Source organism: Epinephelus moara, chromosome 10 (genome assembly GCF_006386435.1).
Source record: "Epinephelus moara isolate mb chromosome 10, YSFRI_EMoa_1.0, whole genome shotgun sequence".
Lineage (NCBI taxonomy): Eukaryota > Metazoa > Chordata > Actinopteri > Perciformes > Serranidae > Epinephelus > Epinephelus moara.
The window spans coordinates 40,743,531-40,771,149 of NC_065515.1; the positions used below are offsets into that span (position 1 = coordinate 40,743,531).

General features: G+C 39.9%; 4 protein-coding genes across 4 annotated transcripts in view; 2 read left to right on the plus strand and 2 right to left on the minus strand.

Moving 5' to 3' along the window:
* The window catches only part of LOC126396965 (interferon-induced protein with tetratricopeptide repeats 2-like), a gene marked incomplete at its 3' end in the record, with an annotated part of 58,096 nt that extends 54,681 nt beyond the window's left edge, over positions 1-3,415 (minus strand). Inside the window, exon 1 of the mRNA XM_050055372.1 lies at positions 3,196-3,415. Coding sequence (XP_049911329.1) covers positions 3,196-3,200 — 5 coding nt within the window. The remainder of the gene's footprint in view (positions 1-3,195) is intronic.
* The window catches only part of prpf38a (pre-mRNA processing factor 38A), a 91,517-nt gene extending 77,791 nt beyond the window's left edge, over positions 1-13,726 (plus strand). Inside the window, exon 9 of the mRNA XM_050055874.1 lies at positions 13,716-13,726. The gene's annotated coding sequence lies outside the window, so the exon portion shown is untranslated. The remainder of the gene's footprint in view (positions 1-13,715) is intronic.
* LOC126397249 (interferon-induced protein with tetratricopeptide repeats 1B-like) lies at positions 4,613-8,749 on the minus strand. Its single transcript, XM_050055873.1, has 2 exons — positions 8,455-8,749; positions 4,613-7,369 (listed from the first exon to the last, which is right to left on the minus strand). The coding sequence occupies exons 1-2, from the start codon at positions 8,460-8,462 to the stop codon at positions 6,064-6,066; spliced, it is 1,314 nt and encodes a 437-aa protein (XP_049911830.1). The 5' UTR covers positions 8,463-8,749; the 3' UTR covers positions 4,613-6,063.
* On the plus strand, positions 9,797-25,897 carry trmt1l (tRNA methyltransferase 1-like). Its single transcript, XM_050055871.1, has 16 exons — positions 9,797-9,880; positions 11,893-12,000; positions 12,175-12,237; positions 12,695-12,808; positions 14,587-14,651; positions 15,148-15,304; positions 17,256-17,376; positions 17,502-17,581; positions 18,383-18,635; positions 19,865-20,077; positions 20,161-20,351; positions 20,445-20,511; positions 21,969-22,132; positions 22,220-22,285; positions 25,044-25,170; positions 25,307-25,897. Exons 1-16 carry the CDS (start codon positions 9,820-9,822, stop codon positions 25,494-25,496), a joined length of 2,040 nt encoding a protein of 679 aa, XP_049911828.1. The 5' UTR covers positions 9,797-9,819; the 3' UTR covers positions 25,497-25,897.
* Positions 25,898-27,619: the final 1,722 nt, after the last annotated feature.

Below are 27,619 nucleotides of genomic sequence, written 5' to 3' on the forward strand. Positions count from 1 at the left end.
TGACTCTCTGCTTGTTCTCCCAGGTGGTGGTGCAACCAAGCCAGGTTCCCATAGTTCACCACTAACCAGGGACCTTCATCTGCATTTCTCATCTGGCGGAAGGCCTCTGCAGCCTTGCTGAACAAACTCTGGGCGTCTTCTTTAAACCCCAGGTCATACTGAATGAACCCATGCAGGTTGTAAATGTGACCCAGCCAGCTGTTTCCCTCCTCGGTGCCGATGTCCTCCAGCTTGTCCCTGAGGCGGAGAAGTTTGGACCTGCTGGGGTCCAGATCCCAGGTGAAGTGGCACTGCAGGGCCTCCAGTTTGGACTCCAGTGTTGTTTGACTCTGAGCAGCACTGATGGAGAATACAGATAACAAATATTTAAACACATCATCAGTAGGTTCATACAATATGCTGTGAAGTGTACTTTATTTTTTTTTGTTTTGTTTTTTTCAATCATTGCACATTACAATCTTTGCATATTATCTTTGCATTATAGTACACATCATACTTATACTCTTCTTTTTTTTTTAATAAATACTGTAGATTGAAAAGGAAAAAGCTGAAGCTGTACAGCTTATTTGTGTCTTCCCTTAATCCGTCCCATCAATAAATGATTGCAAGAATGGTAACTCCATTGTTCATCTCATGTAGAGGAAGGGAAAAGAGGAAAGATAGAAATGGAGTATGGAGAATTGGATTGACAGTAAAGACATAAGGAAGGAAGGAAGGAAGGAAGGAAGGAATAGAGTAAGGAGCACTAGATGTGCAGGAAGGAAAGAAATGAAGGAAGGAATGGAGTAGGAAGCAGTAATACCACTACAGTCAAAATAATCTGTTAAAAGTAAAAGTCCCGCATTCAAAATGTCTCTCAAATTAAAGTATTAGCATCAGTACCAAAAGTAAATGCAGCCTAGTCATTATTGAAAAGGGCCCCATTTGCCTATACCTACGCCACTGTTGTTAATGTAGTATACTCAGTAGGTGGTGGGTTACGTTTTTTTTTTGTATCTGTTTTGAACTTCATACAACATAGTTAACTTTTACTTTTTCTCCACATTTCCTAAACAAAATGTATACTTTTATTCTAATTCCTTTTTTTAATATTTTGGAGTAGAAGTATTTTTTACTCTAGTTTCCTGAGTAACCATGTCCTGAGTATTTTCAGTGCTGCACCACTTCAAAATGAAATCAGAAGGTTTGATGAGTCAGTGGTCCTAGCTGGCATGTTAGATCCATAGACTGTATAAAACAATGGACGGAGCAACTGTAATATCACCCACTGGTTTGTGGACTCCCATTTCGAAGCCTTGAGTTCGGCATTACGGCCGTCGTCATCTTGCTTTTTTGGAGCCAGTAGTGACTATATTTGGGCGAGAGGGTGGAGCTGTGAAGGAGCAAGGGGTGGATCTGACTGAGAAGCCGAGGACACTATAGGCAGACAGCCTGTCATTCAAAGCAGCCCCTAAGTCTTAATAAAATGTAAATGGGTGAGTTATCTAAAATTTCATCCCACACGCAAGTGTCATGAATGTTGAAATTAGCTATAGAGACCAAAACTGTTTTTTGCACAAGGCTGTAAACAGGTTTATATTTTTGAGTAAAACTGAAGCTGGGCATTTTAACATGGGGGTCAATGGGGACTGACTGGCTCCTGGAGGCAGCCTCAAGTGACGGTTCAATGAACTGCAATTTCTGGCACTTCTGTGTTGGCGTTATTCATCTGAGTGGGTATAAATGCAGCTGGAGCAGCAACATGATTCTCCAACCACACCTACATGTCAGTCCACGATCAGCCCCCTTCGCTCCTTGGCCTGGAAGCAGAAGTCCTGCCAAAATTACTAAGTTAGCGATTAGCTAGCTATGACATTTTATGTCAAAAGAGTGGTGGTTAAGGTTAGGGTAAGGGTCATGGGAAGGCTACATCTTGTTATGCTACTGCTAAGTGAGCAATTAGATAATTTTAGCTATGAAGTATTAAGTTCAAAGAGAGGTGGTTAAGGTTAGGATATGGGTAAAGGGAAGGGTTACATCTAGTTACTTATAAAGTGAATCATGTTTTTATATATTATGAATCATACGGTGGATTATTGCTACATTTGGTCTCATGTATTCACTCCAGTGTAGCATTGTGGCACTTTAGATAGCCGTCATGTTGGGGGGCTTGTCTTGTACTAGTGGTGGGCACAGTTTGTTTATTTGTTTTGTGTAAGCTAACAGAATGTGTCTGCAGTGATACATGTCTCCATTTTCAGCCCCAGAGGTTGCTGCTTGGTTAATCACTTAAGGGGAAGTGCAAACAAGTGCTCTTAAAGCTGCAGTTAACTTTAAATTTCCAGGGAAGCCCAGGCTTGAGACCACATTCTACTCAATGATGAGACAGACTTCATGATGAAAGCAGAAAATGGTGTCCCACAGCAAAGAGGGTGGGTAATGATACAAGGAGATAAATGGCCTTTCCCAAACCACACCCTGAACTCTAACCACCTCCACTCCATTTCCGTATTTACACGGAGGGTCCGCCACATTGAGTGCCATCCCACACCAGGTAGTGAGGAGTGGAAGTGAATTATATAACCCTCTGACAGTGAGCCTGCACCAATGCCGTCTTACCGACCATGTGCAATGCCGTACTGTGTTGGTCATGGAAGACGCTCCCTACAAATAACCCAATAATGCCCACATGGGTGGTTTCACAAGCTCCACGTAGGGAATGCTGCGGCAACCTGGGTACCAAGTGGGTATGGGCCCAAATTGGGCATCTTATCTGGGGTCCACTTGGGTAAACCCACCCATGTGGGCACTTGGCACGGGGCCAATATGGAACCTGTGGACAATCCCATATATAGCTCATTTTTCAGTCCATTCACTTCCCTCATGGGCCCCACATATAAAATGCATTTTTCAGTCCATTCACTTCCCTCATGGGCCCCACATATAAAATGTTGGATAAAACTTTGAGAACACAATCGAACAGCAATTATAAAGAAAATACAAATTTTAAAATCCCTTTGGCCCTGGCTGAAAGGGAAGAACGGAAAAGACAAACAAATATATTGAGAAACCTCAGCAAAGAATAAGAGGGAGAGAAATATTTAAACGACTTATAAAGTTCATAATGTTGAAATTTCGGGCTCTGGGACTCTGAGAAAATGCCAAATACATTATCATTTAGGCTACTCCTACAGTGATATGAAATGCAGAACTCACCTCATCGTTTAGTTGTTTCCTCTACTCAGAAGTTCTCTAAATATTAGCCTACTGATTCTTCTTTCTTTCTTTTTTTTTTATCTCGATGCTGCTTTGGATTCGCTGGTATGAAGTCAGTGATGCAATATCTGCTTTGCTGTAAATAATGTTGAGCATGCAGCAGAAGTGTTCACATTCATAGCCTGCTGAAGTCTAGGCGATGCCAAGGGCGGGGCATCTGGATGATGTTCTGTGATAATGCTCCTTGACTTTCGTTTCCCAGGAACTGAAACTTACTGCCACATCAGGAAAAAATCTTTAACATGACTCATCAAACTGTGTGGTTGTGTTTTCTCTTAAGCTGATTCATGGTTAGAAACGTTGTTTTTTTTTTTTTTTAGACAAAGAAGAATATGATGGCACACTGAGTGAAACCCAAGATGCCCCACATCAAATGTAAATAATAACGTGCCCATTACTTTAAAGTTAAACACATTTATATATGTAGCTGTGGACACTTTGAGCAGCGTCTGTCTGCAGAGTGATGAGGGGCTGTGACAGCTGCTAAGTGAAGAAACCTACAGTATAACGCTCTGCTGCCACCTACAGTTTAAACCAGATTACTGTTTGGTTACCGCTTCACTCTGTCAGGTCTTTGTTTACCTCAGGGGTGTCCAAATTATACTGAATGGAGGCCAGATTATATAATGTGAAAATACCTGGAGGGCCAGCTGCTTCTCGAATTATATGGGTTATTAAAGAAAAAAAATCCTATAGGCTACAAATGAGACAAATGCAACTGTTTTATCTCTCAGTGGGAAAGTATTCAACTTTTCACCGCTCCTGAAAGCAGCAGCCCTGCTGACAACTTTACACTTCTTTGCTGTGGTCATGTCTGCTCCCTAGCAGTCTGCTATTAGGTCACTGTCTGTTTGCTTGTTTACCATCTGTTTATGAAAACACATTAGGTCTGCCTGCATAGTTCCTACTTGGTGCATGTCTACAAACTGTATGATAGCCCTGCATGCTGAGGTGAATGGAAAACAATGCAAAGTGAACTTGCTTGACTCACCAACATTCTGTGATGGGCCACAAATTGTATAATTTTGACCAGCATGCTTGGGGCCAGTAAGAATCCACAGGCCAGGTCTGGCCCTGGGCCGGACATTGGATATGCCTGGTTTAACTGGAAAAAAAATTTGACAGTAGCTTTAAAAAGTTACACTTTAAATAATGTCCATTGAGTGCCTTGTGTACAACATACTACATATATTTCAAAACAAACAGTCGAATGTGTTGAATGTTTTTCTATATTGACTTAAAAGTTGAAATTTAAAAAATGATTTAGGTGGCAAAAGTTGTAAATGGAATATGTCTACCACAAGACTGTATGGAGTACAGTAATTAATTTCTTATATAATAACCACCAAAACTTCAATAAGATTTCTTAGTGTACATAATCTTTATTTAATACACACAAATACATTGTGTACAACTACATACAGCTTGGCACACTTAGCCTATACATCCTATACATCAAATAACAATGACATTACCAGTCTTATTTTTCTTAAAGCAGAGCATATTTATTATCGAGTGTTAATTTAAACCTAAACAGCAGTGCAAAGGGAAAACATCAGCACAACAGGAAAAGAAAAACATCATGATTACATGAAAGTTGTAAAAAACATATATATGTTCAAAGTGGAATGATATTTAAAGACCGTGCTCGTACTTTATTGGATGATTCTGTCCTTTTCGTACAAATTAGTGTAATACTGCTTACAGTTTTTCATTAGATATTTTTAGACAGCCTCATTTTCCATTAACTTTAGCTTGCTTTAACTAAAACTGACAGACACGTGTTGAAACCTGCCTTTTAAGGATACAGCTCAAAATACACCATTGTTCTTTGTGTTAGCCATGAAAAGACCAAAACCAACCATGAGTTCATTGAACTTTCCATGTTTTAAATTGGGTGTTGCTGCCTTCTTCCCTTTGAATTTAAATTCTGGCTGAAATTATCCACCATATTTAAGCTGACCCACTGAAGCAAACTTATTATGTGACTCCCTCTAGCTGAACACCTCAAATGCATTAACACTGGCAGGCTATCAAGTGTAGCACACTCATTAGCAAATATGGTGAGCAACTTTTAGTATTTTGTGTCAAGCAGCACATTTGTGTTTACATCAGAGTGAAATAATCTTGGCTACACCTCTGCTTAACATTCAGTTCTGGAGGCTTGTTGACATAGTGACTACTCAAATACTTGGTAAACTACTGTAGCTGGCGAGCTACACCATCAAAACGCTAGCCAACATTTTGCTCTGGGGACTGAGTTACTTTTGAAAAGAGGGAAAAGGCACTCAGAGCTAACTGGTCAGTTTGCTTGGTCACTTACTGGAGAATAAGTTCATACATTTTATATTTAATAGCTGTATGTATTTGTACTATTTACAGCCTCATTACTGTGCTAATCATCTTTTGTGGTGCACGTTACTGTATCCTAACTAATCCTAACTAATTATTTGACAAGCACTTTTAGCATAGACCCTACTGACTAATTTGAGGCATAAGCATGCTCACATTTATAATGGTGAAATCCATTTGTTTCAATAGACTCACCATCAGAGGATTAGCAGGAATTAAGTATATCTGCTCTAATTTGCATTTAATGGGCAACATTTTAATTCATGCCATGCTGCCATCAGCGGGTCTTCACTCTCAGCTTCTCATACCAATTTTAACTTTATTTTAAGAAGTAATCATTTCTACAACTTCTACAAGTCTTTCCTGTTGTTTTTCCTAATGTGCAATCAAATTAATCAGTATGTGCTACAGATCATTTTGGTGATGCAATTCCCATTAAAACCAGTGCTGTAAACACTATGGCTCTTGCAGGTTTGCCAGAAACTCCTCTATTTCTCTACACATGCGGTTCCTGCCTCTGTCTCTAATCCTCTCCAGAGCTTGGATGCTGTTCCCACGAAAGTAGGATTGTTGCGGTATCGCTGCTGCCTTCATGTGATATCTTATTGACCCGTTACGATCCTGTCTTTCAAAGTTTAAGTATTTTGCGTAGTGGTTGTAAATCATCTGTTTGTCCACAGGTTCAAGATCACTTAGTAGCAGTTCATTGTATATCTGCTCAGCTTGAGCCTGGCCGTAATTTGACTTTGCGTATATATTTGCGAGGTCTATTTTCTTCACAAGTGAAGAATGAGGGTAAAGAGAAATCACGTCCTTAAGGAGACTGATTGCTCTGTCTATCATGCTTTGCTTTGGGTGACTGTCCCTGAAGAAAAGGATCTTCCATTTGTAGCAGAGTGCAGCACATCTCTTCAGATAACGCTCATCTGGATGGTTTTCCAGAGCCTCCTCTGCCAAATCAATGGCCTCATCAATAGATACATAGTGTCTGTAAACTCGTAATAACCCTTTTATACCGCTGTAGCTGCTGACAGGATTTCTCAAAACCCTTATGGCCAACTCACGTGCTTCATCTTCAATTCTGTCTCCTTTCTTAGCACATTGCTCAAGGTAGTGAACAGCGAGGTACAAGTTCTCTGGATCCTGCTCCTTGGCCAGTCTCATCTTCTCCAAGATGTCAGCCTCCAGCCCTGTTTCACTGTGCTTGAAAGCACCCACTAACCCTAAGACATGGCTGGTGTTCCACTCCACCATGCCTGGCTGCATCCTGATGGCTGTCTCAAAGTAATCTGCAGCCAGCTGCTTTTGTTCTGCGCTGAACTTCATCAGGGTCCAGGCTTTTTCAGCACAGATCTCCGGATGGAGCTCATCCTGGGATGGAGATGGGTATTTATTGATCAGGGCATCGACCTTTGACAGGTAAGCCTGACTCTCTGCTTGTTCTCCCAGGTGGTGGTGCAGCCAGGCCAGGTTCCCATAGTTCACCACTAACCAGGGACCTTCATCTGCATTTCTCATCTGGCGGAAGGCCTCTGCAGCCTTGCTGAACAAACGCTGGGCGTCTTCTTTAAACCCCAGGTCATACTGAATAAACCCACGCAGATTGTAAATGTGACCCAGCCAGCTGTTTCCCTCCTCGGTGCCAATGTCCTCTAGCTTGTGCCTGAGGCGGAGTTTGGGCCTACCAGGGTCCAGATCCCAGGTGAAGTGGCACTGCAGGGCCTCCAGTTTGGACTCCAGTGTTGTTTGACTCTGAGCAGCACTGATGGAGAATACAGATAACAAATATTTAAACACATCATCAGTAGATTCATACAATATGCTGTGAAGTGTACTTTGTTTGGATAACTATTGTTTATCTCATGAATGGAGGTAAAAGAGGAAAGATAGTAATGGAGTATGGAGAATTGGATGGACAGTAAAGACATAAGGAAGGAAGGAAGGAAGGAATAGAGTAAGGAGCACTAGATGTGCAGGAAGGAAAGAAATTAAGGAAGGAATGGAGTAGGAAGCAGTAATACCACTACAGTCAAAATAATCTGTTAAAAGTAAAAGTCCCGCATTCAAAATGTCTCTCAAATTAAAGTATTAGCATCAGTACCAAAAGTAAATGCAGCCTAGTCATTACTGAAAAGGGCCCCATTTGGATTCATACAGAATCATAACTATTAATGTATTAATGTGTTCATCACATAATGTTGCAGCTGGTAAATGTGGAACTCATTTTAGTTACTCTATATAGGTTGGGCAGTTTAATATATAGTAGTACATCAAACAAAAAAGGCGTAAAAGAAGGACAGATGGGGGAAAAAAGACAAAAGAGGGTGAGTTAAGACATAAGAAAAGATGGCCAAAGAGGTAAGGCAGAAGGAGGCAAGTAAGGAGCCTAGGAAGAGAAAGGAAAGGAAAGAAATGGTGAGAAACTCACAGCAAGGGTAAATGGACTGAGAAAAAGAATTAACTGAACAAAAAAGATGGATTTAGCATTTCTCCAATTTGTCCACCGAAATGATAGCCTACTCCTGGCAGTGAGATAAAACCTTTAGAGAACGATCGACCAGTAACAATTGTTGAAAACAATAAATAAAATACAAGTAATTGAAATCCCTGTGGCTCTGACTGAGAGGGAAGAAGGGAGAAACACAGAGGAGAAGAATAAAGAAAGAATGCAGCACTGAAGGAAGCTGGCTGATTGAGGACTCTGAACAGTAAGCTATATTTCTACATCATCATCATTGTCTTGTGGGATCCATAAAGTTAATATTTCCGACTCTGAGGCTTAAATAAATCATAATGATCGAATTCTTAATATTAACTCATACAATGATATGAGATGTAGCTACTCACCTCATCATTCAGCTGCTTCTTTGACTCAGTTGCTCAATAAATATCAGTTGGACGTCCAGCTTCTGCTTTGCTGTAAACGTCGTGATGTTGCTGAGCACACAGTGTGAATGTTCACAGTGAATCGGAAGCGATCGGAGGTTGGGCATTTGCTCATGAAGTCCTGTTGTCTCTCTTAACGCGCCTTAACTTTCGTTTTCCAGGAATGGGAACTACAGCCCCATCTGAAATAGCCTACACTAAAACATGACTCATCAGATTTTGTCATTTTAAGATGTTATAGTTTTAGAATGTTTTTTTCTTGAAGCCACACTGAGTGAAATAGGAAAATGTTGATACTTTGGGCAGCAGCTCTGTTCAGGACTCTGCTGTCTGCAGAGTTTCGGTATGGAGAACTGACATAGTGACCTGCATAATGACGCTCTGCTGCCACCTATCGTTTTACCCAAGTCGTCATTTTTTCTTTTCCCAGTGTGGCGAAGGTATGACCCGCCCTACGCTCCCTCTGATTAGCTACGTGCAGCTTTGGCTTTCGGCATGAGAACTGACGATTGGGTAAGGTTAGGCTTGGGTTAAAATGCATTGCTGTAAGAATATCAGGGTAAGCCAATCAGAGGAAGAGTAGGGCGGGTCATGCCTTCCTAATAAAAAAACAAAAAAAGTTTCGAGATCCATGTTCGAGATGAGGTACAAACCAATCTTATTTAGGCTATATTAAATACAAACTAATTAATAATTACTGAAGTACCTAAAACGTTACATGGAGCCTAAAGGGATTGCGTATAGGCCTACTTATGACATCAGTTACTTAAAAAAAAAGATGTATTAAAATAGACTTTATTCCCAGATAATACACGAATTTCGCCTGGCCTCAGCAAGCGAGTCTATCAAAAAGTATTTAAATCTGCTGCAAGTCCATGATTAGGCCTACAGATATTAAATCATAGAAGACCATCAATAATATATCAAGCAATACAAAAAGTGAACTTTGTAAGACAAGGTGTGTCCTCACTCTCTCTCACCGAACAAACAACAAAACGAAAAAAAACACAAAAAAAACAAAACGAATATATATATATACATATATATATATATATATATATATATATATATATATATATATATATATGTATATATAGACATATAAGATTTCGTCACAGGCTATTTAGACTCATTCACCTGTCACCTTTGAGATTTTGTCAGTTGCAGCTGTATGTGTTAAATCTTTTGGTATTATTTGACGATTTCTTTTAACCGTTAAATGAGTCAAATATGTGAAATGCAACCGAAACTTACGTTTACAAACTGCGCAGTTTACGTAAAGTACGTACGACAGAACATTTCCTGCGTATGTTGCTGTAGTTAGCAATGGCGGAGCTCAAAGAGGCAGACGCTGCTGAGCTACACCAGGAGGACGTCGATATCAAACGTAAGTTAACTGCGCCCGTTTGTAGTCTGAATGCTAAATTTGGGACCTTAAAGTGGATAATAAATTGTCGTGTAGTCATCATCAGCGCTGTTCGGTGAATTCACGGAGAGTATGAGTTTGTAACTGCTGAACTAAACGAGGGCCTCACCACGGAGCTCCGCCATAGGACCTAAATAGTCAACAATAACTGCGACAAAAGCGTCCTAAGCTAATATTAGCTGAACCGTTGTCGTTAGCAGTATCATACGTTAGTGTGTCTCTCCGTAGAGGCTTTATTAGAGTGCTGGATTTGGGTTGCACTACAGTTTCATATGACACGGTCTCATCGCGGAGCTGCACTACAGGACCGCTCAGCTTGGACATCAACTGTCCGTTTATGAACGGCATATTAACGGTTTAATATTTACGAAGCCGCGTGCCCAAACATGTTGGTTTAACAACCAGCTAGCGTTAGGTTAGCTAAACTTCATTGTAGGATTTAGAAAGTGTGAGAAGGAGAAGATGCTGTTTGTAAATACATGATGTTAACATGTTGTTATTGTGAATAAATTATGCTCATTTGTTGTTTAATATAACAATATATGTTAATTTGTTGTGTAAACTTACAGTGGGAACAGGTACTGAGGCTATGAGACCAAATTACTACTCAAGATCTTGAATAGTCACCAAAAAGTCTCTATATCATCAATTGTTTCCTCATTTTATTGTTCTTTTAACTGTGAAAGTCAAAGGTGGAAGAAGGGTTCAGATCTTCTAGCCTACTTAAGCAAAACCAACTGTTTGGGGAAAAACAATTGTGAGAAGTAAAGTCCTGTATTCAAAACTTGAGCAAGAGTATAAAAATATTAGCTTGTAAATATAGTTTAAGTACAAAAGGAAAAAGTATACATTATACATAAATTTCAGAGCCTTCAGGCCAGTTTCAAAGACATATTTATATTCATCTTGGATGTTGCAACCAGTAAAGGTGGGGATAATTTTAACTGCTTATGAAGCCTACTGCTGGGTAGTTTAAACTACAATAGTACATCATTATTTATTAGTTATTAATCATTTGTATTAGGCATGGGAGGATATGAAAATTGCATGTCACAATTATCCTGGCCAACGTAATTGCAATTCCAGATATAACCCCTTTGATTATTAAAATATGCTCAAAACTCCTAAAATGAACATGCAAGTGGGCTTCTCAGCTGTTTGTATGCAGTCTGTTTTCGTAGAGTCTCTTTAATTGTTGGCTGCCCAACAGTCTCTTTGGATGCTGCTGGACATAATGTTCACAATTATCCCAATAAGTTCACCACAATCAACTTTTTATTTTCAATCATGATTTTTGATAAAATTGTATCTCTTCCCATCCCTTATTTGTATTTAGAATTTGAGTCTGCAAAGTAACTAAAGTTAGAAAATAAATGTAGCAGAGTAAAAAGTATAATACTTGCCTCCACAATGTAGTGGAGTAGATGTATAAAGTAAAAAAAAATGAAAATACTCAAGTGAACTATCTTAGAAATACTGTCCTTGAGCTGGCTGTAATTGTTTTTGTTCCCTGCAATACCAGGAATGTAATTCTTGTAAATGCTATATTAAGAATTTCCATCTAAAAACATTCAAACATTCTCTGGTTGAAGTTTCTCCAGTGTCAAATTATCTGTTTTTCTGTTTTATATCACAGTAAACTGATTATATTTGAGTTACGTGCTGTTGGAAACAAGAAATCATTTCACAGTTTCATTATTTTCTGAAATTTTGTAGATGAATAAAAAATCATTAGTGGCTTCACTGCCTCTGATGAATGTACCTGGATTTTTCCATCTCTGACCTTTGAAAGTGGGAGGACATAAACTGGTTTTGAAAAGTGGCCAGTCAGCCAAAAAAGGCACTCTTCAAACACGTTAAGCTGAACTAACTTTCTGTTTGTGGAAACAGCATTTATTGCACCATGTATTTGACAACAAAAATCAAAATAGCTTAAAGATCCATCTTGTTTCCCTTCCTGTCTGTCTGTCAAGGTGGAGATGGTGGAGAGGCAACGTCAGCTGGTGACCAAGCTGGAGAACAGGCTGTGAAGATTGAAGCTGCTGCAGACAGCGATGCTAAACCTTCAACCACAACTGCTGGTGAGTTCATAAAAGCTGTTTTTATGTATTGATTGGTGGATATGGCTTCATACCATCTGTGTTCACCGACTTGAAGGAGGAAACTTTAATGACAGGATAGTCAACTCAAACTTTGCAGATGTTTTCTGACTTCAAAGAAAAAAACTTTGAATGTTCTCCTTTTCTGCAAAACAGAGAGACACATCTCCATCCAAACTAAACTGGAGGGCCTCGAGGGGCTGGTTGACCTCAATGGTGGTAAGTTCAGTTATTCTGTAAATCTTCACCATTCTTCTCCTCTGTTTCTCTTATTTTGTGAAAAAATAAATAAATCAGACGACATAGAGGTAGAATTGGAGGACAGTTAGTCAGTTGATAGAGAATGAATCAGAAACCACTGATAATTGATTAACTGTAATTTTTGATGCAAAAGTGCCAAAATGTAACTTGTTTAAGCACCTCAATTGGTAATTTTTGTGGCTTTTTATGTCTCCTGTGATGGTGAACAAAATATCTTTAAGTTTTGGAGTGTTGGTCAAATATACAAGATATTTAAGATGTCATATTTGTCTTCAGAGATCTGTGATGACATGACATTTGAAATATGTTTTTTTTATTTGCATTTTACAAGCCAAAATAATCAGCAAATTAAGCAATAATGAAAATAATTGTTAGTTGCAGCCCTGCTAATTGATTTTGTGTTTCCACTCATCAGCGGGACGGAAGTCGTGTCCTCTGTGTCCTGAGGAGAAGTTTAAAGCCTGCTACAGCCACAAGCTCCGGCGACACCTGCAGAACCTCCATTGGAAAGTCTATGTGGAGTTTGAAGGTAGGAATATGAAACACGTACACACTCACACTGAAGCTGGCCGATCAGGTCTGGCTCATAATCGTTGTTCTAGTTCATCCCAAAGGTGTTAGATGGGGTTGAGGTCGGGGCTCTGTACAGATAGAGACTGATACAGAGAGTGAAACAGAATGTTGAGTTCACGTCATCAGGATGGTCTCACCAGGCTACTGTGCAGATCAATCAAATTCCTTTTTAGCTGCAACCAGCAGCTCTATAGCTTACTCTGTCTGTCGGTCGGTTACCCCACCCTTTGATAGCCAAAATCTTTGCCCTATGGGGTTAAAATTTGGCATGGAGGTCAAGTGTGTGTGTGTGTGTGTGTGTGTGTTTGTATGTGTTCATGCCAGTTGCAGGGTGGGAAATTGACTTTTTGTCTTCCTGTCTACTTGTGGCTTGTGGATTCCAAAATCTACCAGCCACTTAAGGCCCCGATCACACTGAAAGCATTTTGCAGGTTGCGAAACGTGTGGCACACTACACTGCCTTTTTTTAATTTACTGCCACTAGTAAAAAAAAATGCTTGCTGTGCCTTTTTATTGTTTCCAGGCGACCACCCCATCACCACCTGACACTAACCTTCCTGTGTAATCTGTCTACCATTTTTTAGTATCTAGTTCCTAAAATGGACAGGCAGGGGGTACTTCGTTTTTAGCTCTGGTTTCGGGTGGGAGGCTGTCAGTAAATAGTTTGTTGGGCACAGGGAAACAGAGATCTGTGTGGGCACATGAGATCCTAAAAAAGAGGGTGGATCACAGAGAAGCACCAGTTGGTCCAGGAGCTTCGCTTCAGTGATGGCCGTATCGTCGGGCCGTATAGCTCTGGGTATCCAGCAACCACTACCACCAGTTTCTCCTCCGTTGTTTACCAACTGTAAACTTGTTGTGAACACCACAGAAGGCCAGCCTCCCAAATGATCTGGTTGAACAATGGGAAAAAAAGATGACAAAGAAGTTGACGAGGAGTGGAGAGCTCTACGGCAAGAACACAAGGCCCCTAGTGCGCAGAAATGCAAGATGCATCGCAACGCGAAAACAGTGAGCAAAAAGCTCCATTCTCATTATCAACAATTACAAAAAGGCACCTCTAGCTGCTAAAATGCTGTCTGTGTGATCAGGACCTAATAGATTACCATTGTTTTTCTGGCTGGTGAGTAAAGGGAATCTAGCAGCCACTGGCATATTTTACCAGCAGTTGGCTGGTGGCTGGTGCTAATTTCCAACCCTGCTATTGGCAAAAAGGGGCAACGTTGAATTAGCTGATTGACAGAAATGACCATCTTATAATCCGCTCATCATTTTAGTTTCTTATCAAGTAAAAACATCTAAGATTTATTGGCTCTGCCATTTAATTGTTTCACAGTGTTGTAAATAGAAATCATTTGGGATTCTTATCTGTTAGTTTTTAGAGAATGTACAATGTAAGCTACTAGCTATTAGCTAATAATATTAGCTATTAGCTAACAGCTAATTGGTAGCTGGCCAGTGTAGCCTATGAGCAGCTCCAAAGTACATGGACAGAAGTATACATACTTTTGGCCACATATTGTAGAATGCCTACTTAAAACTGTAATGTCTGAATAAGTAAACAAAGCTAAAATTAGTCATGTCCAGATCTGTTTACAGAAAACACAGAAAAATGTGTGAAAGCATCATCTACTGATATCTTGGTCTCAGTAAATCAAGCTGACTGTGAAGACGCTCATCAAATCTGAATTCAAACAACAGAATTACTGACCTTTGACCCTTGACCTTTAACAGGCCAGAGGATGTGCATATGCCACCTGCCCTGCAGAAACCTGAAGCCCAGCCTGAGTGGAGATCCGGTGAGAAATTAGACACACACTATCTGCAGATCAAGTTCCCTTCAGCTTGGAACAATACTGTCCTGTGGCTTCAAGCTGCATCACCACAGATGGACCTTTCATGTCAATCCCTTCTCACTTTTCACAAACTTGTCTTAAGCATACATGTTGTTGTGCTGCAGAAATGCTTTATTTTAAGGTTCCTGTCATTTCTGATTTTTTTTTTATTTTACGTAGCATCTTTATCAATCAATATTGTGAACTAGAAGAAAGATTTCCAAACAGAACCTCTAAATCCTCCCATCCCTAGCCTATACAAACACACAAATAAGACTAAATACAAAGTGGCTTGCTTAGAAATAAAGATAAAGAATTAATTTTTAAAAAAGGCAAAGCAACAAAGTACAAAAGCACAACTCCCACATAGAAATAAACATCATCAGTGTGCTTCTACCTCATCCTGTCACTAACATATTTATCAAAGGAATATACTAATATTCTGTCATTTTCTGTCCAGGCTTCAGGGAGACACGTGGCTCACTACCACTGTGTGGTGTGTTCTGTCACCATCGCCCGCAAGACGGACATGATCAGCCATCTGAAGCGACATGTCAACAAAGGAGAGACTGAAGCCAGCTACTCAGGGAGCTCAGACGTGCCGTTTGAGGAGCCGGGTAATGAACACTGACACAATCTTGGTACAAATGCTGGGGAGATATGGAGACAGATTTTAAAAAAAATGGTCAGAATTAAAGTAGACTTTCAGTCCCCTGTTCAGGTTAAAGGGGACCTATGATGTGTTTTCTTATTTTGTGCCATATATGTACTGTTCCAATGTCAGATTTTTTACATTAAGCCATTCTCCCAGCTGCAATGACAGTGCAGGGATGCTGAGATATTGAAGATTTGGAAACACTGAGAAATCAGAGCAGACTGAGCCTTTTTTTGGGAAGGCTTTATGAGATAAATGGAGCCTCTTAGACAGAGGGTGAATACGGGTGTTCCAGCACAGACAGTATGAGAAAAATAAAGTGTTTTTTGACCATTAAAATATGCAACCATTTTCTAGTAGAAACTCAAAATACAAGTATGAATCTAAGCAAAAAATTAGTATAATAGGTCCCCTTTAAGATCCAAAAATCCTGGATCCCAGACTTTACATAATGCAGCTCTATACTCTGTCTTTGTCGGACCTTCCCTGGTGAACACCCACATCCTTCACACTCCACACCTCCAGTTTGTCACACAGATTTTTGGTTAATACTCTCCAGGCTCAAGCTGCTTATTTTTCTTATTCAGTTCAGTTCTTTATTGTCCCACTAGGGGAAAATCAGCTTGCAGCAGAGCACAGATAAACAATAACATTAAACATGTAAAAGTACACCAATAAAGCCTATAAAAAAGATGTTAAAAATCATGAGTGTTAAAAAAAGGATTGGAAAGTGCTACGATGCTAAGTGTGAGCAAAAAGTACAAAGTAAGAATTACTCTTTGTGCAAATGAAGCATGTTTATTGAATTTGGGACAAAGGGGAATTTTAAATCTGTCGCACTTTGCGCAAGTAACACCCGGCCCTGAACTCCCTAAAATCCTTCCTTGTTTCCTTGAGACATGGCCATAAAAGATGTCAAGGAGGACAAGGAGGATTCTTGCTTGCTGATAATCTTGCTGACCACCTAACAATGCTACCTGGTCTTTTTTTTTTTTTGGTTGTCATACCAGGATCTCCATGAAAACATAAAACATCTAACCGCATAAATAAACATTTACAGCCTGGTTCAAAAAACAGTTTTGGTCTCTGTAGATAATTTCAACTTTCATGACTACTGTACAGGTTGTGAGTTTTTTTTGTAACTTACCCGTTTACATTTTATTAATGCCCAAAGTTACGCATATATTACAGCGAGGCAACCTGAGTTACAGGCTGTCTGCAAGGCATCGCCACAGTCTGTGAGCCCAGTGCACCCCTGACTCCTCCACAGCTCCACCCTCTCATCCAAAATATGGTCACTTCTGGCTCCCAAAATAACAAGATGGCGACAGCCGAAATGCCAAACTGGAGGCTTCAAAACTGTCAGTCACAGACGCTATGTCCATTATTTGTATAGTCTATGTATCAGACTAGATATCCAGTTTTGGTCACTTGCATATCATAATAAGACGATACATTAGGATCAAGAGTCACAAACATAAGCTTTTTTTCACTGTTGTCCCTGAGTGAAATAAACAAATTTCTACACTAGTTTCACATATTTACAGTATATAGTGGACAACTTGAATGTGAAAGTGGAACTCTGCAGCTCCCCTCAGCTTTACAGAGATTTTGGATTTTTACAGTAAGTTCTAGCTCACTGTTTATCTGTCGGGCCCACAACTTTATTGATTCATTCTCACTGCTCTCATAGTGCCATTTTCAGAGAAAAGGCTGTAAAACGCTATAGTACACTACCTGCTCAGTAGCAAACAGACACAGTTAGAGACTAGCTGATGAACATATTGGAGCATTAAAGAGACAGATATTGTTCTCTTTGGGCATATCTGGATGGTTTTGCACCAAAAAAAAAAAAAGTAATGATACTGTGATGACTTTTCTGAGTGCTTTCAATGTGTAATGTGTGTCGGCAGCTCCGTCTGGTCAGGCGTATGAAATCATGAAAGAACTTGGAACCAACGTCCAGCTCCTCCCAAACCACACCACCCCTCAGAAGAGTGACACCTACTTCAACCGCAAGATGAAGACCAACAGGTCAGCATCATTCACATGAGACTTTAGTTCTTATAAATATACGTGTGTGTGTGTGCGTGTGTGCAATTTTTTTTAAACTTTGATTGCAACCATCCTTTTTAGCAGAGTTTGTGTGTGTATTTTAGGCAGCTGGTGTTTTGTTCGCTCGCTGTTCTGGCGGAGGAGAGAAGCCCGATCGAGTGTCTGGATGCTTTTGGAGCCACAGGTGAGATTGAATTAACCATTTTATACTATATTATGTTAATATGTTACACTGATTTTTTTGCAGCATTAATCACACCACTGACACTTTAATATCCAAATGCTCATGTGAAGTGTCTATCTTGTACTTTAGTCATATTATAGTGTTTTGTTCCTCTTATTAGTTCATTGTTATTCTTCTCTATTTATCTGTGTTGCTGTGTTTGTGCTGCAGCAACAACCAAATTATGTGTAAATTATGTCACATTTAGGGCTGCACTCAAATCTACTGTGACAAAAATTCCAGCAGATTTTTTTGCAGTAATAAAAACCTGTGGTGGTGTGATCAAGTAATAAATGGTGTGGCATTTTGTTATAGGGGGATAGAGTAATTGATTAACAGAAAAAAATGAGAGACATTGACTGTTGCAGCTCCAGTTTAAAGAAATTAACATCTTGAGGTCTGAATCTGAGACCAATAAGCGTGTTAATGGCTCTTTGCTGTGAAGATTGATTATCAAGTTAAACCACATAAGAATCTGAATCGGGTTTATTTTCATGTAGGTTTTCAATGTACAAGGACTTTGCCTAGGTACAGTATTAAGTAAGAGAAAAGCAAAAAGGAAACAAGCACTGCAAGTCAAGAATCTTGAATAGAACAAAAACATTAAAAACATATGTAAAACATATATTTTAAAATGGAAAGAGATGTGCAAGAAGCAGAAAGTATACATTTACATTGTGCCTTGGAAGTATTGGTTGAGGAAATGTTTCCCGACCTTCACTTCAACACTCCCCTCTCTCTGTGTCTCTCTCTGTCACTCAGGGATTATGGGCCTCCAGTGGGCGAAGCACCTTCGTAATGCAGTCAAAGTGACCATAACAGACATCAGCGACACATGCGTCAAAATGATCAAAGAGAACTGTGAACTCAACCACATCCGGGTGGACGGAGGCTCTCGAGGTCCCCGGGGGCCCGACGGGACCAGCAGTGAAGGAGAGGGAGCGCCCATCGCTACAGTGGAAGTCGCCAAGATGGATGCCAACGTCACCATGCACCTGTGGCCCTTTGACTACATGTAAGTAGGAAGATTTTTATCAACGTTGAAATCAATTTATCTTATTTATCAGATTAGTTTGAGTAATTTATCAATACTTGCTGACATGCGGTTAGGTGGAAAAGGACGAATACATATTTATAGTTATCATTTAGCCTTTAATCTGTAAAAATAACTGTGAAACCTTTACTTATGGAAAAGAAAGTACTTTAAAGTACAATCTAAAAAAAAATGACATGGTCACAAGTCTGGTGATATTCACTATTTTTCCTCTTGTCACCAAAACCTTCATGTTCAGACTCAAACTAACAGTGACTGAATCTACTGACAAGTATTGTGTGAGTATCATAGAGCTCCATTGTTGTTAAAAACATATCAGTGAGCCACAATGTTGCACTGGGTGACATGTCCCTTCACCACTATGAACACACACTGTAGTTCATTTTGGCTCAGTCCCACATACACCGTCCTGCTGCACCAAATACTCACGAGAGCACCAAATGTGGATCGTCACCAACAAATGCACTATTTCCTCCTGTTTGTTTGATAAAAACTATAGTAAGCAGCTGTTTTGGGAAAAACTGAAACTTTTAAAAAAATTAAACTATATATTTATGTTTTGAAGAGTTACTTATTCAGTAGGAATCAATGGGCTTGTAGCTGAGACACAGACAGGAAGTCAGAAAGTTTTGCAAGATGGACTAACACATTTGAGATTTGATGACAACAAGACAAATATAGAATAGTCCCAGAAATACTGTAAAAGTAGCAGCCAGGATCTGATTATCTTAATCTAAAATGGATTAAATTATTGATTACATCCATTTTTCAATCATGTTTTTTTTATTTCATTTTCATTTCATGTTCATTTTTTAATAAAAGGAAAAAATGACCTGCTGAGGCTCCCTGTATGGTTCAAACGTACACATTAATGTTTCAATCCTTCTTTGTAGATCTGTTTTTGAAAATATTTTTGAAATTTCATTGATTATATCAGGTGTTTTTCTACTAGATGGATAGTGTGTTTTTTGTAGTGGCTTGATTTCTGTGCTTATTTCAAGAAATATTACCAATTAATTTTTTTACCCCATTAATGGACTTTTTCACTAGTTATAATGTGTCTAGCTTGTCTGTCAAAGGGGATTAGCCTGGGTGCATTTTTTTTATACTGCAGAATAATAAAGACAAATGCTTTCTAAATATTTGCTGTTAGATATTTAAGAAGTTACTTTATCTCTTGAATCTTTCAGTCATTTGGATCCATTCGGGACAGCAGTGAACTACCTGGATGCGGCCTTCAGAAACGTCCGGAACCTGGGGATCATCTCTGTGACATCCACAGACACAGGCTCTCTGTACGCCAAGTCTCCCAATGTCACCCTGCGTCACTATGGCTGTCACATAGTACGCACTGAGTATTACAAAGAGCTGGCTGCACGCATGGTGGTAGCCACTGTGGCCAGGTAAGACTTTAAATTCTTGATGTACGTCTAACCCAATGTGGTAATAAGATTAGAGAAAACGTACTTCTCGCTGTCTGTTGTAGAGCTGCGGCTCGCTGTAATAAAGGCATTGAGGTGCTGCTGGCGGTGGCGTTGGAGCATTTCGTCCTGGTGGTGGTGAGAGTCCTCAGAGGACCTACACAGGCTGATGAGTCAGCAAAGAAGTTAAGGAAACTGGTCCATTGTCAGTGGTGTGAGGAGAGAGTCTTCCTCAAACAGGGAAACATGGTGGATGGTGAGTTGTTGTTAAATTTTCTGCAGAGAATACGTACAGGAAGCTGCGGTAGATACAGAAAGTAAATCATGTCTTTATTCGTATTTCCTGCAGACACGCTGCCCTGTAATTGCCATGGAAGTCTGCCTGGAAAGACAGCGGTGCAGCTGGGACCGTTATGGTAAACCTCTCAGCACCACTGCCCACAGCAGCATCAGTCACAGACAGACACACCTCACTGAGCTGAGAAGTCACTGAAAACTGTATCTAATCCAGAAAGCCTCAGCCATCTGGTGGCAGCACCGACTGGAGATGCTTTCACACCTGCCCTGTTTGGTTTGGTTCAATCGAACTCAAGTTCGTTTGCCCCCCTAAGTGCGGTTTGTTTGGGCAGGTGTGAACAAAGCAATCACATTTGGGTGCTCACCAAAGAACCGGACCTTCACACCTTCTTGAAGCGGTGGTCTCAGTCCTGTTACAAATAAACTCTTGTGCGGTTTGTTTGTGGTGAGAACGTGTTCCAACCTTGATCCAAACCAACTGCAGTCACATTACACATTGTTTGGGTTAAACATGCATGAGCATGTTACAGTCCCAGAGGATTATTAATGTGCACCTCCTCCTGTACTGCCTTAATATGCACATTCAGCACATCCAATACATCAAAACATATGTTTTACATTTCTAGTTGGAGCCTCGTTTTCAAACTGTACGGTTTGACTAAAATGAACAATGTGAGCAATGCGGTCTGAAAGCACCCTAAATGCAAAAATGATGACTATTGAGTTGTGGCTGACACTGCCATCGATTACATTTACATGCACAAAAAATATTCCGGTTTTTGCCCTTATTCCCAAAGAGACCATATTCCTACTAACCGTGGCTAATGAAAATGAACATTCATCCATTCATTATCCCCTCCACTTATCCAGGCACATGTTTGCAGTGAGGCTGGAGCCTATCCCAGCTGACACTGGGCAAGAGGCAGGGTACACCCTAGACTCACACCTTTTTTAGAGTCACCAATTAACCTGACTTTTATGTCTTTGGATTGTGGAAGGAAGCTGGAGAACCCAGAGAAAACCCACGCTGACACGGTTAGAACATGCAAACTCCACACAGAAGGGCCCCAGCCGGCAGGCAGATTCTAACCTGCAACCCTCTTGCTGTGGGGACAGCGCTAACCATTGTACCACCATGCCGTCCTGAAAATGAATGTATCCAGTAATATTACCGTTTACATGCAGCTGTGTGTACTGCGATTAACGTGGCCTAACATGTTATTTATCAAAATATGAAAAAAGTCGCTTGTGCCAGCATTTTTTCAAAGTTTTTCACCAAATTCAGCCTTCATCTTTCATTCCTTCAACTGCCTTCTTGAAAAGGTCAATGTTGCAATATTTGAGCATATCCAAAAACCTGTTGATACCTCCCAAAAATGGGAGTTTGTGTCATTTGATTCTTCTCCTGTTGGGCCAAAATTATTTTAAATGTAAATATACATGTCTGGATTATACTGTTTTTATCTCTGTTAAAGTGTCCATTATTGAAGGAAATAAGGAAAGCATCACTATAACGTCTGATTTCAAACTTGCAGTGTGTGTGTGTGTGTGTGTGTGTGTGTGTGTTTGTGTTCAGGTCTGGTCCTTTGTTTAACACCGGCTTCCTGAGGAGGATGCTGTCGGCAGCGGTGAAGCACAGCATGGACGACATCCAGCCGCTTGTCAAAACTCTGATCTGCGAGTCCGAGTGCACCACCCTCAAGTCTTTAGTCCACGGGCCGTCCGCTCTCACCAACCAGGGTAAAACATCCCACCTCATCTGTGATGTGTGTCTGATGTTTGTTTGAAGAAACCCCTTGTTTACAGAATAATGTTTCCTCTCTGCAGTGGAGTGTGGAGTCGTCATTAAGACCTTACAGAGCGGAGAGGAGTCGGGTCCTGCTGAGCAATCTGGTGAGTCAGTCACAGGTTTGTTTTTATTGAGAATAGGAACTAGCCTTATTGGCCAAACATGCATACAAGTTGTCGTTGGATTTTTCCCAACTATATATTGTGTGGAAAACCAGGTTTTTTTTTGTTGCTCAAAACTAGCTTGTATGTGTCTCTTTAGGGTTGAAAGAAATATGATGATAGAACTTTGATTATCCCGAGGGAAATTGTTGTACAGCAGTTGCATAACAAAGTTAGGAATCCAAAGTGGGCCGTCTCAGTTTATCAACGGTCTCTGGTTATACTCTATTATATCAGCACTAATTAACTGCTGTATAAAACCTAGTATATGGCTTTACCCTAAAACAAGAGCTTTTAATTTGAAATGGGAAGTAGCAGCATTCAGTCAGTTACAAACTTTTCCCTGCTGTTGTGTTCCAGTCCAAAAATTCATGTAAATACATCTTAAAATGTAGATTAATTCACTTAGACAAAGTCACACGGCAGAGGGGAGCTACTTTCTCTGGAGCTGTACCCAATGATCAATAAATACAACCCTCCCCTTTTCTCTTTGGTCAGTGATGTACATCCCCACAAGACTGGTGGAGGCTGCGCAGTCATTGGTCACTTTCAGAGCCAAGTTCTGCTGATAATGTTAGCTTGTAAAACGTCTTTAAATTGGGAGCCAATTAATCGGTCAAACCTTTTAATTGTCCGAGCTCTTGTTAAAGTTGTTACAAAGGTGGCAGCACCAGTTTGGCCATTTTAACATTTAATATTCAGTAATGTTACTTATAAATTTCAAAGCATGTGTCATACAGACATGGCTGTTCCTCAGACAAATTGATGAGGTGATCCTCTCTTTCCTCTGTCTGGAACTTTGATGGCAGATGGCTAGTTAGCTAGCTAACTAGTTTGCTAATTTCACCATGTTTTTAAAGCTAACGTTAGAGTGGTTACTGAAAATGAAAGTTTTCCCTCATATGATGATACCAATGTGCATTCCTATGCTGTGACAAGAGTGTGTGCATGAAGCAATGAGTTTTTAAAATTTACTCATGTAGCAGCTAGCTAGTTAGCCAGCTAGCTTGCTAATTCCACCATGCTATCATGCTACACTGGTTACATAAAATGATTATCAGCGCCTATTCATTTTAAAAGAGCAATGGCCAATGGGGAAACCCTGCGTCTTACATCATCACTTGGTGCAACGTCATCACTCACTCTCACTCAGTGACGGGCAGACACTTTTTTACGGTTGGCCTCACATGCTGCAGTCCAGCCAAAAACTATTCAGGCTGGCATGCAGAAATCAATGGCGTACCCTCTATAGTTCTCACTGGTATGCTCATGAGCTTGAAATCTCCCTTCTGTTTTTTAAAATTAAAATTTAATATTAAAATAATTTCTTTCAATTATGTCTCCGGCCACTGCTGGCGCAAAGGTGTTATGTTCGGGTTGTCCATCCATTCCATTCTCTTGAACGCGATATCTCAAGAACACCTTGAGGATATTTCTTCAAATTTGGCACAAATGTCCACTTTGACTCAGAAATGAACTGATTAGATTTTGGTGGTCAAAGCCTAGGTCAAGGTCACTGTGAACTTGCCTACATCTTGTTCTTGTGAATGCAGTATCTCAAGAAGGCCTTGCGGTAGTTTCCTCAAATATGGCACAAATGTCCACCTGGACTGAAGAATGAACTGATTCAGATTTGGTGGGGGAAGGTCAAAGGACACTGTGACCTCAGAAAATATGTTTTTGGCAGTAACCCAAGAATTAATTTACTAACTGTGACAAAACTTAAAATAAATGTCTGATAGAATAAAATAATGAAGTGATGACATTTTCTATCCAAAAGGTCAAATGTTAATTTCACTGTGACATCATCATGTTCTGCAAAAATACTTTTCTGGACATAATTCAACACCATAACTCAGGAACAGAAGGAGAGACATTTTGTCAGATACTGAATTGGTGACACTAATCTTGGGTGTTCACCTTGAAACTGTGCTGATAGATTTTCTGTGCTTCTAGATGGAAGATGCATGTGAAGCATCCATGTTTTTACAGACATAGATGTAAACTGCAAGTGCAGTTGGTTCACAAATAGGCAAACAACCACAAGCAATTCTGCCCTCCCTTTTTATTTACAGGATTTAAAACCAATATATCATAGACCAATCACAGAGTATCACAGAGAGGGGCTAGTTAACAAGGAAAACTAGGAAGAGCAGGGGGTTCCTCTCACTTTGCAGGACAGACCTGTTACACTTTGTAGCTCCATTTCTATCCTCTAGAGAGCAGTGTAGCTCAAGTGTGCTGTACACTCAACAGAGAATTTACAATGTTGAAGCTTTGCAGGGAAAACATAAATATGAATGATTTCTTTAACCTCTTACGCTCTTGGTTTTATCTTCTTCAGTTTCTTGTACTTCCAGAACAGCCTTTTCCCAAACTGTATGAGACTAACAGGTTCTGCATTTTATTTTTGCTTGTTCAAACACCTCACTGAAGCTTAAAGGTACAAAAACTCCTTGTTTTTCTACAGCTGCAGCATCACAACAAATGGAAATATTCCAGATGTCTTGTGCATTATGTTATATGCATTTCCCCAAAATTCAGTCCAACTGATAAGGTGTCTTTGGAAACTTTGAGATCTTCACTAGAATGTAAAATAAAGCTACGAAGGTCTGCGCCTTGCAGGGTTTGAAGTTTGTAAAATGGAGTCACTGCTGCAGTTCAGTTTCCTGTTCAGATCTAATATTTAGTTTTCATGCAGGGAAGAGGAAGACGGGAGAAGAGTCTGGGAATGTAGTGAAGAAGCTGAAGTGTGATGCGTCTCTGGATCACCCACCCTTCTACTACAGTATCCACCGCCACAGCATCAGAGGCATGAACATGCCAAAGTAAGAGACGTCTGACCTCAGGAATCCTGAAAAATATAGACTAACCCCAGACCGATCCTTTAAAATTCTATAGAAATACTGAAGAAAATATACATCTTTGAATACATTTATAATACCTTTTTTTTTCTCTTCAAAGGTTGAACAAGTTTCTTCAGTACCTGACAGAGGCCGGCTTCAGGGTGAGTCGCACTCACTTCGACCCAACGGGAGTTCGAACCGACGCCACACTGGAGCAGTTTAAATCTGTCCTCACCAAGTACAGCGTCCCCACATACACCAACGCCACCACCACTCAGACGAGCATAAGCACGGAGAAGACAGTGTGAAAGAAACAAGCAGGAACGAGGTCGATTCAAACTTTCCACGCTTTGAAAACAAAATGAGTATTTTCGTCTTGTTTCTACTGCACCTCTGCTGTTTCTGTTAACCTAAACAAAGTTCTGACTGCACTGATACCTAAAGCAAACCCACCGACTGCTCTCTGTGGACGCGCTTTAACTAGAACAAAAAAGAAATTCTGTAATCATACCAAAACTGATTTTTATTTAAAATGCAAACCAAACTGATCCTGCAGCACAGATGAGCCCAATGTTTCAGCTGTTTCTCTATTTATTTCAGATTTCTCTTGAAAAGTTTGTTTTTATTTTCTAGCTGGTTTATTGTCTTTTTCTGTTTCTCTTGACTAAAGAAACATAATAAAAATCTCTCTGCAAAGCCTGAATTTGCTGATTTCTTAGATATATGATGTCCTGTTATTCTTTATTTAGTCTGAGAGAGACAAACATGCACAGGTTGTTCAAGTTACACATCAGACTCTATGTTACACAATTAAAATAAAATGAGTGTTATTTTGGTTGCATTAAGCACAGAACAATCACAGTTGTTTCGTAACAGCATAATTTAGAACTTGAAGCAAAGATTGCTTCATTATTCAATATAATATAATATATGTATATTTAAGTTGTGGTGAAGCTGCTTTGGGTGAAAAGCTAATCTGTGTTTTTGTTGAGCTGTGTGTGAATGTGTCTTTATGTTGTAGCTGGAGATTCTCTCTTGGGACGGTCAGTAGGCCGGCCCCAGATGTCCTAAGGCTCCTAGAAGGTTCATATGTCACAAGCATGTCAGATACACTAGGGCGCTGAACCACAGAGTGATTTATACACAGGCAACAAGTTTTGAAATCGCTTTTCTGAGTGACAGGTAGCCAGTGTAAGGATTTTAGAACTGGACCAATGTGGTCATATTTTCCTAGTTTTTGTCAGGACCTGAGCAGCAGCATTCTGAGCAAGTTGAAGTTGCCAAAGAGCTTGTTTTAAAGGCCTACAAACAGGCCACTGCAGTCATCTAATCTACTGGAAATAAAGGCATTTGTAAGCCTTTCAAGGTCTTGCTTTGACATTATTCCTCTGACTCTAGCAATGTTTTTTAGATGGTGGTAGGCAGATGACGTTACTGATTTGATGTGGCTGTGGAAATTTAAATCTGAGTCCAGGATAACACCAATGATTCTTGCTTGACTCAGTGATAAGAGAGCGATTCAAGGTGAGAACTGACACTCTGCCTTTCTTTCCGTGGCCCAAAGATAATTATGTCGGTCTTATCTTTGTTGAGTCGGAGAAAATTTTGAAATACTTAGATCTCTTACTTAAGTAAAAGTACAAAAGGATTAGACTCAAAATACACTTAAGTACCAAAATTAAAGTACCCATGCAGAATGGCCCATTTCAGAATAATTACATTATTGGATTTAATTAGTGACTAATGTGATCATCACTTAAATGCTGCAGCTGGTAGAGATGGAGCCAAATTTATCTTCTTTATATGCTGCTTGGTAATTCAATCTATTATATGACAATTTATCAGTTGATTTATATTTTTTATTAATCATCTGAATGTGTAAAGTAACGCATCAAATAAATGTAGTGGAGCACTGAAGTACATTTTTTTCCTCTGAGATGTACTAGAGTAGAATGTCAAGTTAAATAAAATGAAAATACTCAAGTACAGCAGAAGTCCGTATAATAGTTCTCAGGTGCTGTACTTAGTAAATCAAGCTTTTTTCTGAAAATGAATCATTAATTAAGTATCTGAGACAAGGCCATAGTCAAAAATTGGGGTGGACCAAACCTCCCAACACACACACACACACACACACACACACACACACAAAAAGTCACACACCAAATTCCAAAACTCATTTCCTCCTATATTAAATCATTTATCATAAGCAAGTGCATCTATACAGTATACCATAGATGAGAGCTACAACTGTCTACACCACAGACTGTATATAAAGATGGACGACATTACAGCTCCCCAAAAGTGAAGCCAAAACATCCACATCCCCGATGTCTGATAGCAGTACAGGTCAAAAACCCCAGCCCCTCCGTGTTTGATGGGATGGGACCTGCTGTTTGTTCAAGTGTTCATTTTTCTGATAAGATATACC

Bases quoted from the DNA above. Each gene is read 5' to 3' on its own strand.
- trmt1l (XM_050055871.1), top strand. From the start codon at position 9,820: ATGGCGGAGCTCAAAGAGGCAGACGCTGCTGAGCTACACCAGGAGGAC. The intron at 17,582-18,382 runs GTGAGATTGAAT...TCTGTCACTCAG, and splicing joins GGATGCTTTTGGAGCCACAG to GGATTATGGGCCTCCAGTGG. The intron at 20,078-20,160 runs GTAAGACTTTAA...TGTCTGTTGTAG, and splicing joins GTGGTAGCCACTGTGGCCAG to AGCTGCGGCTCGCTGTAATA.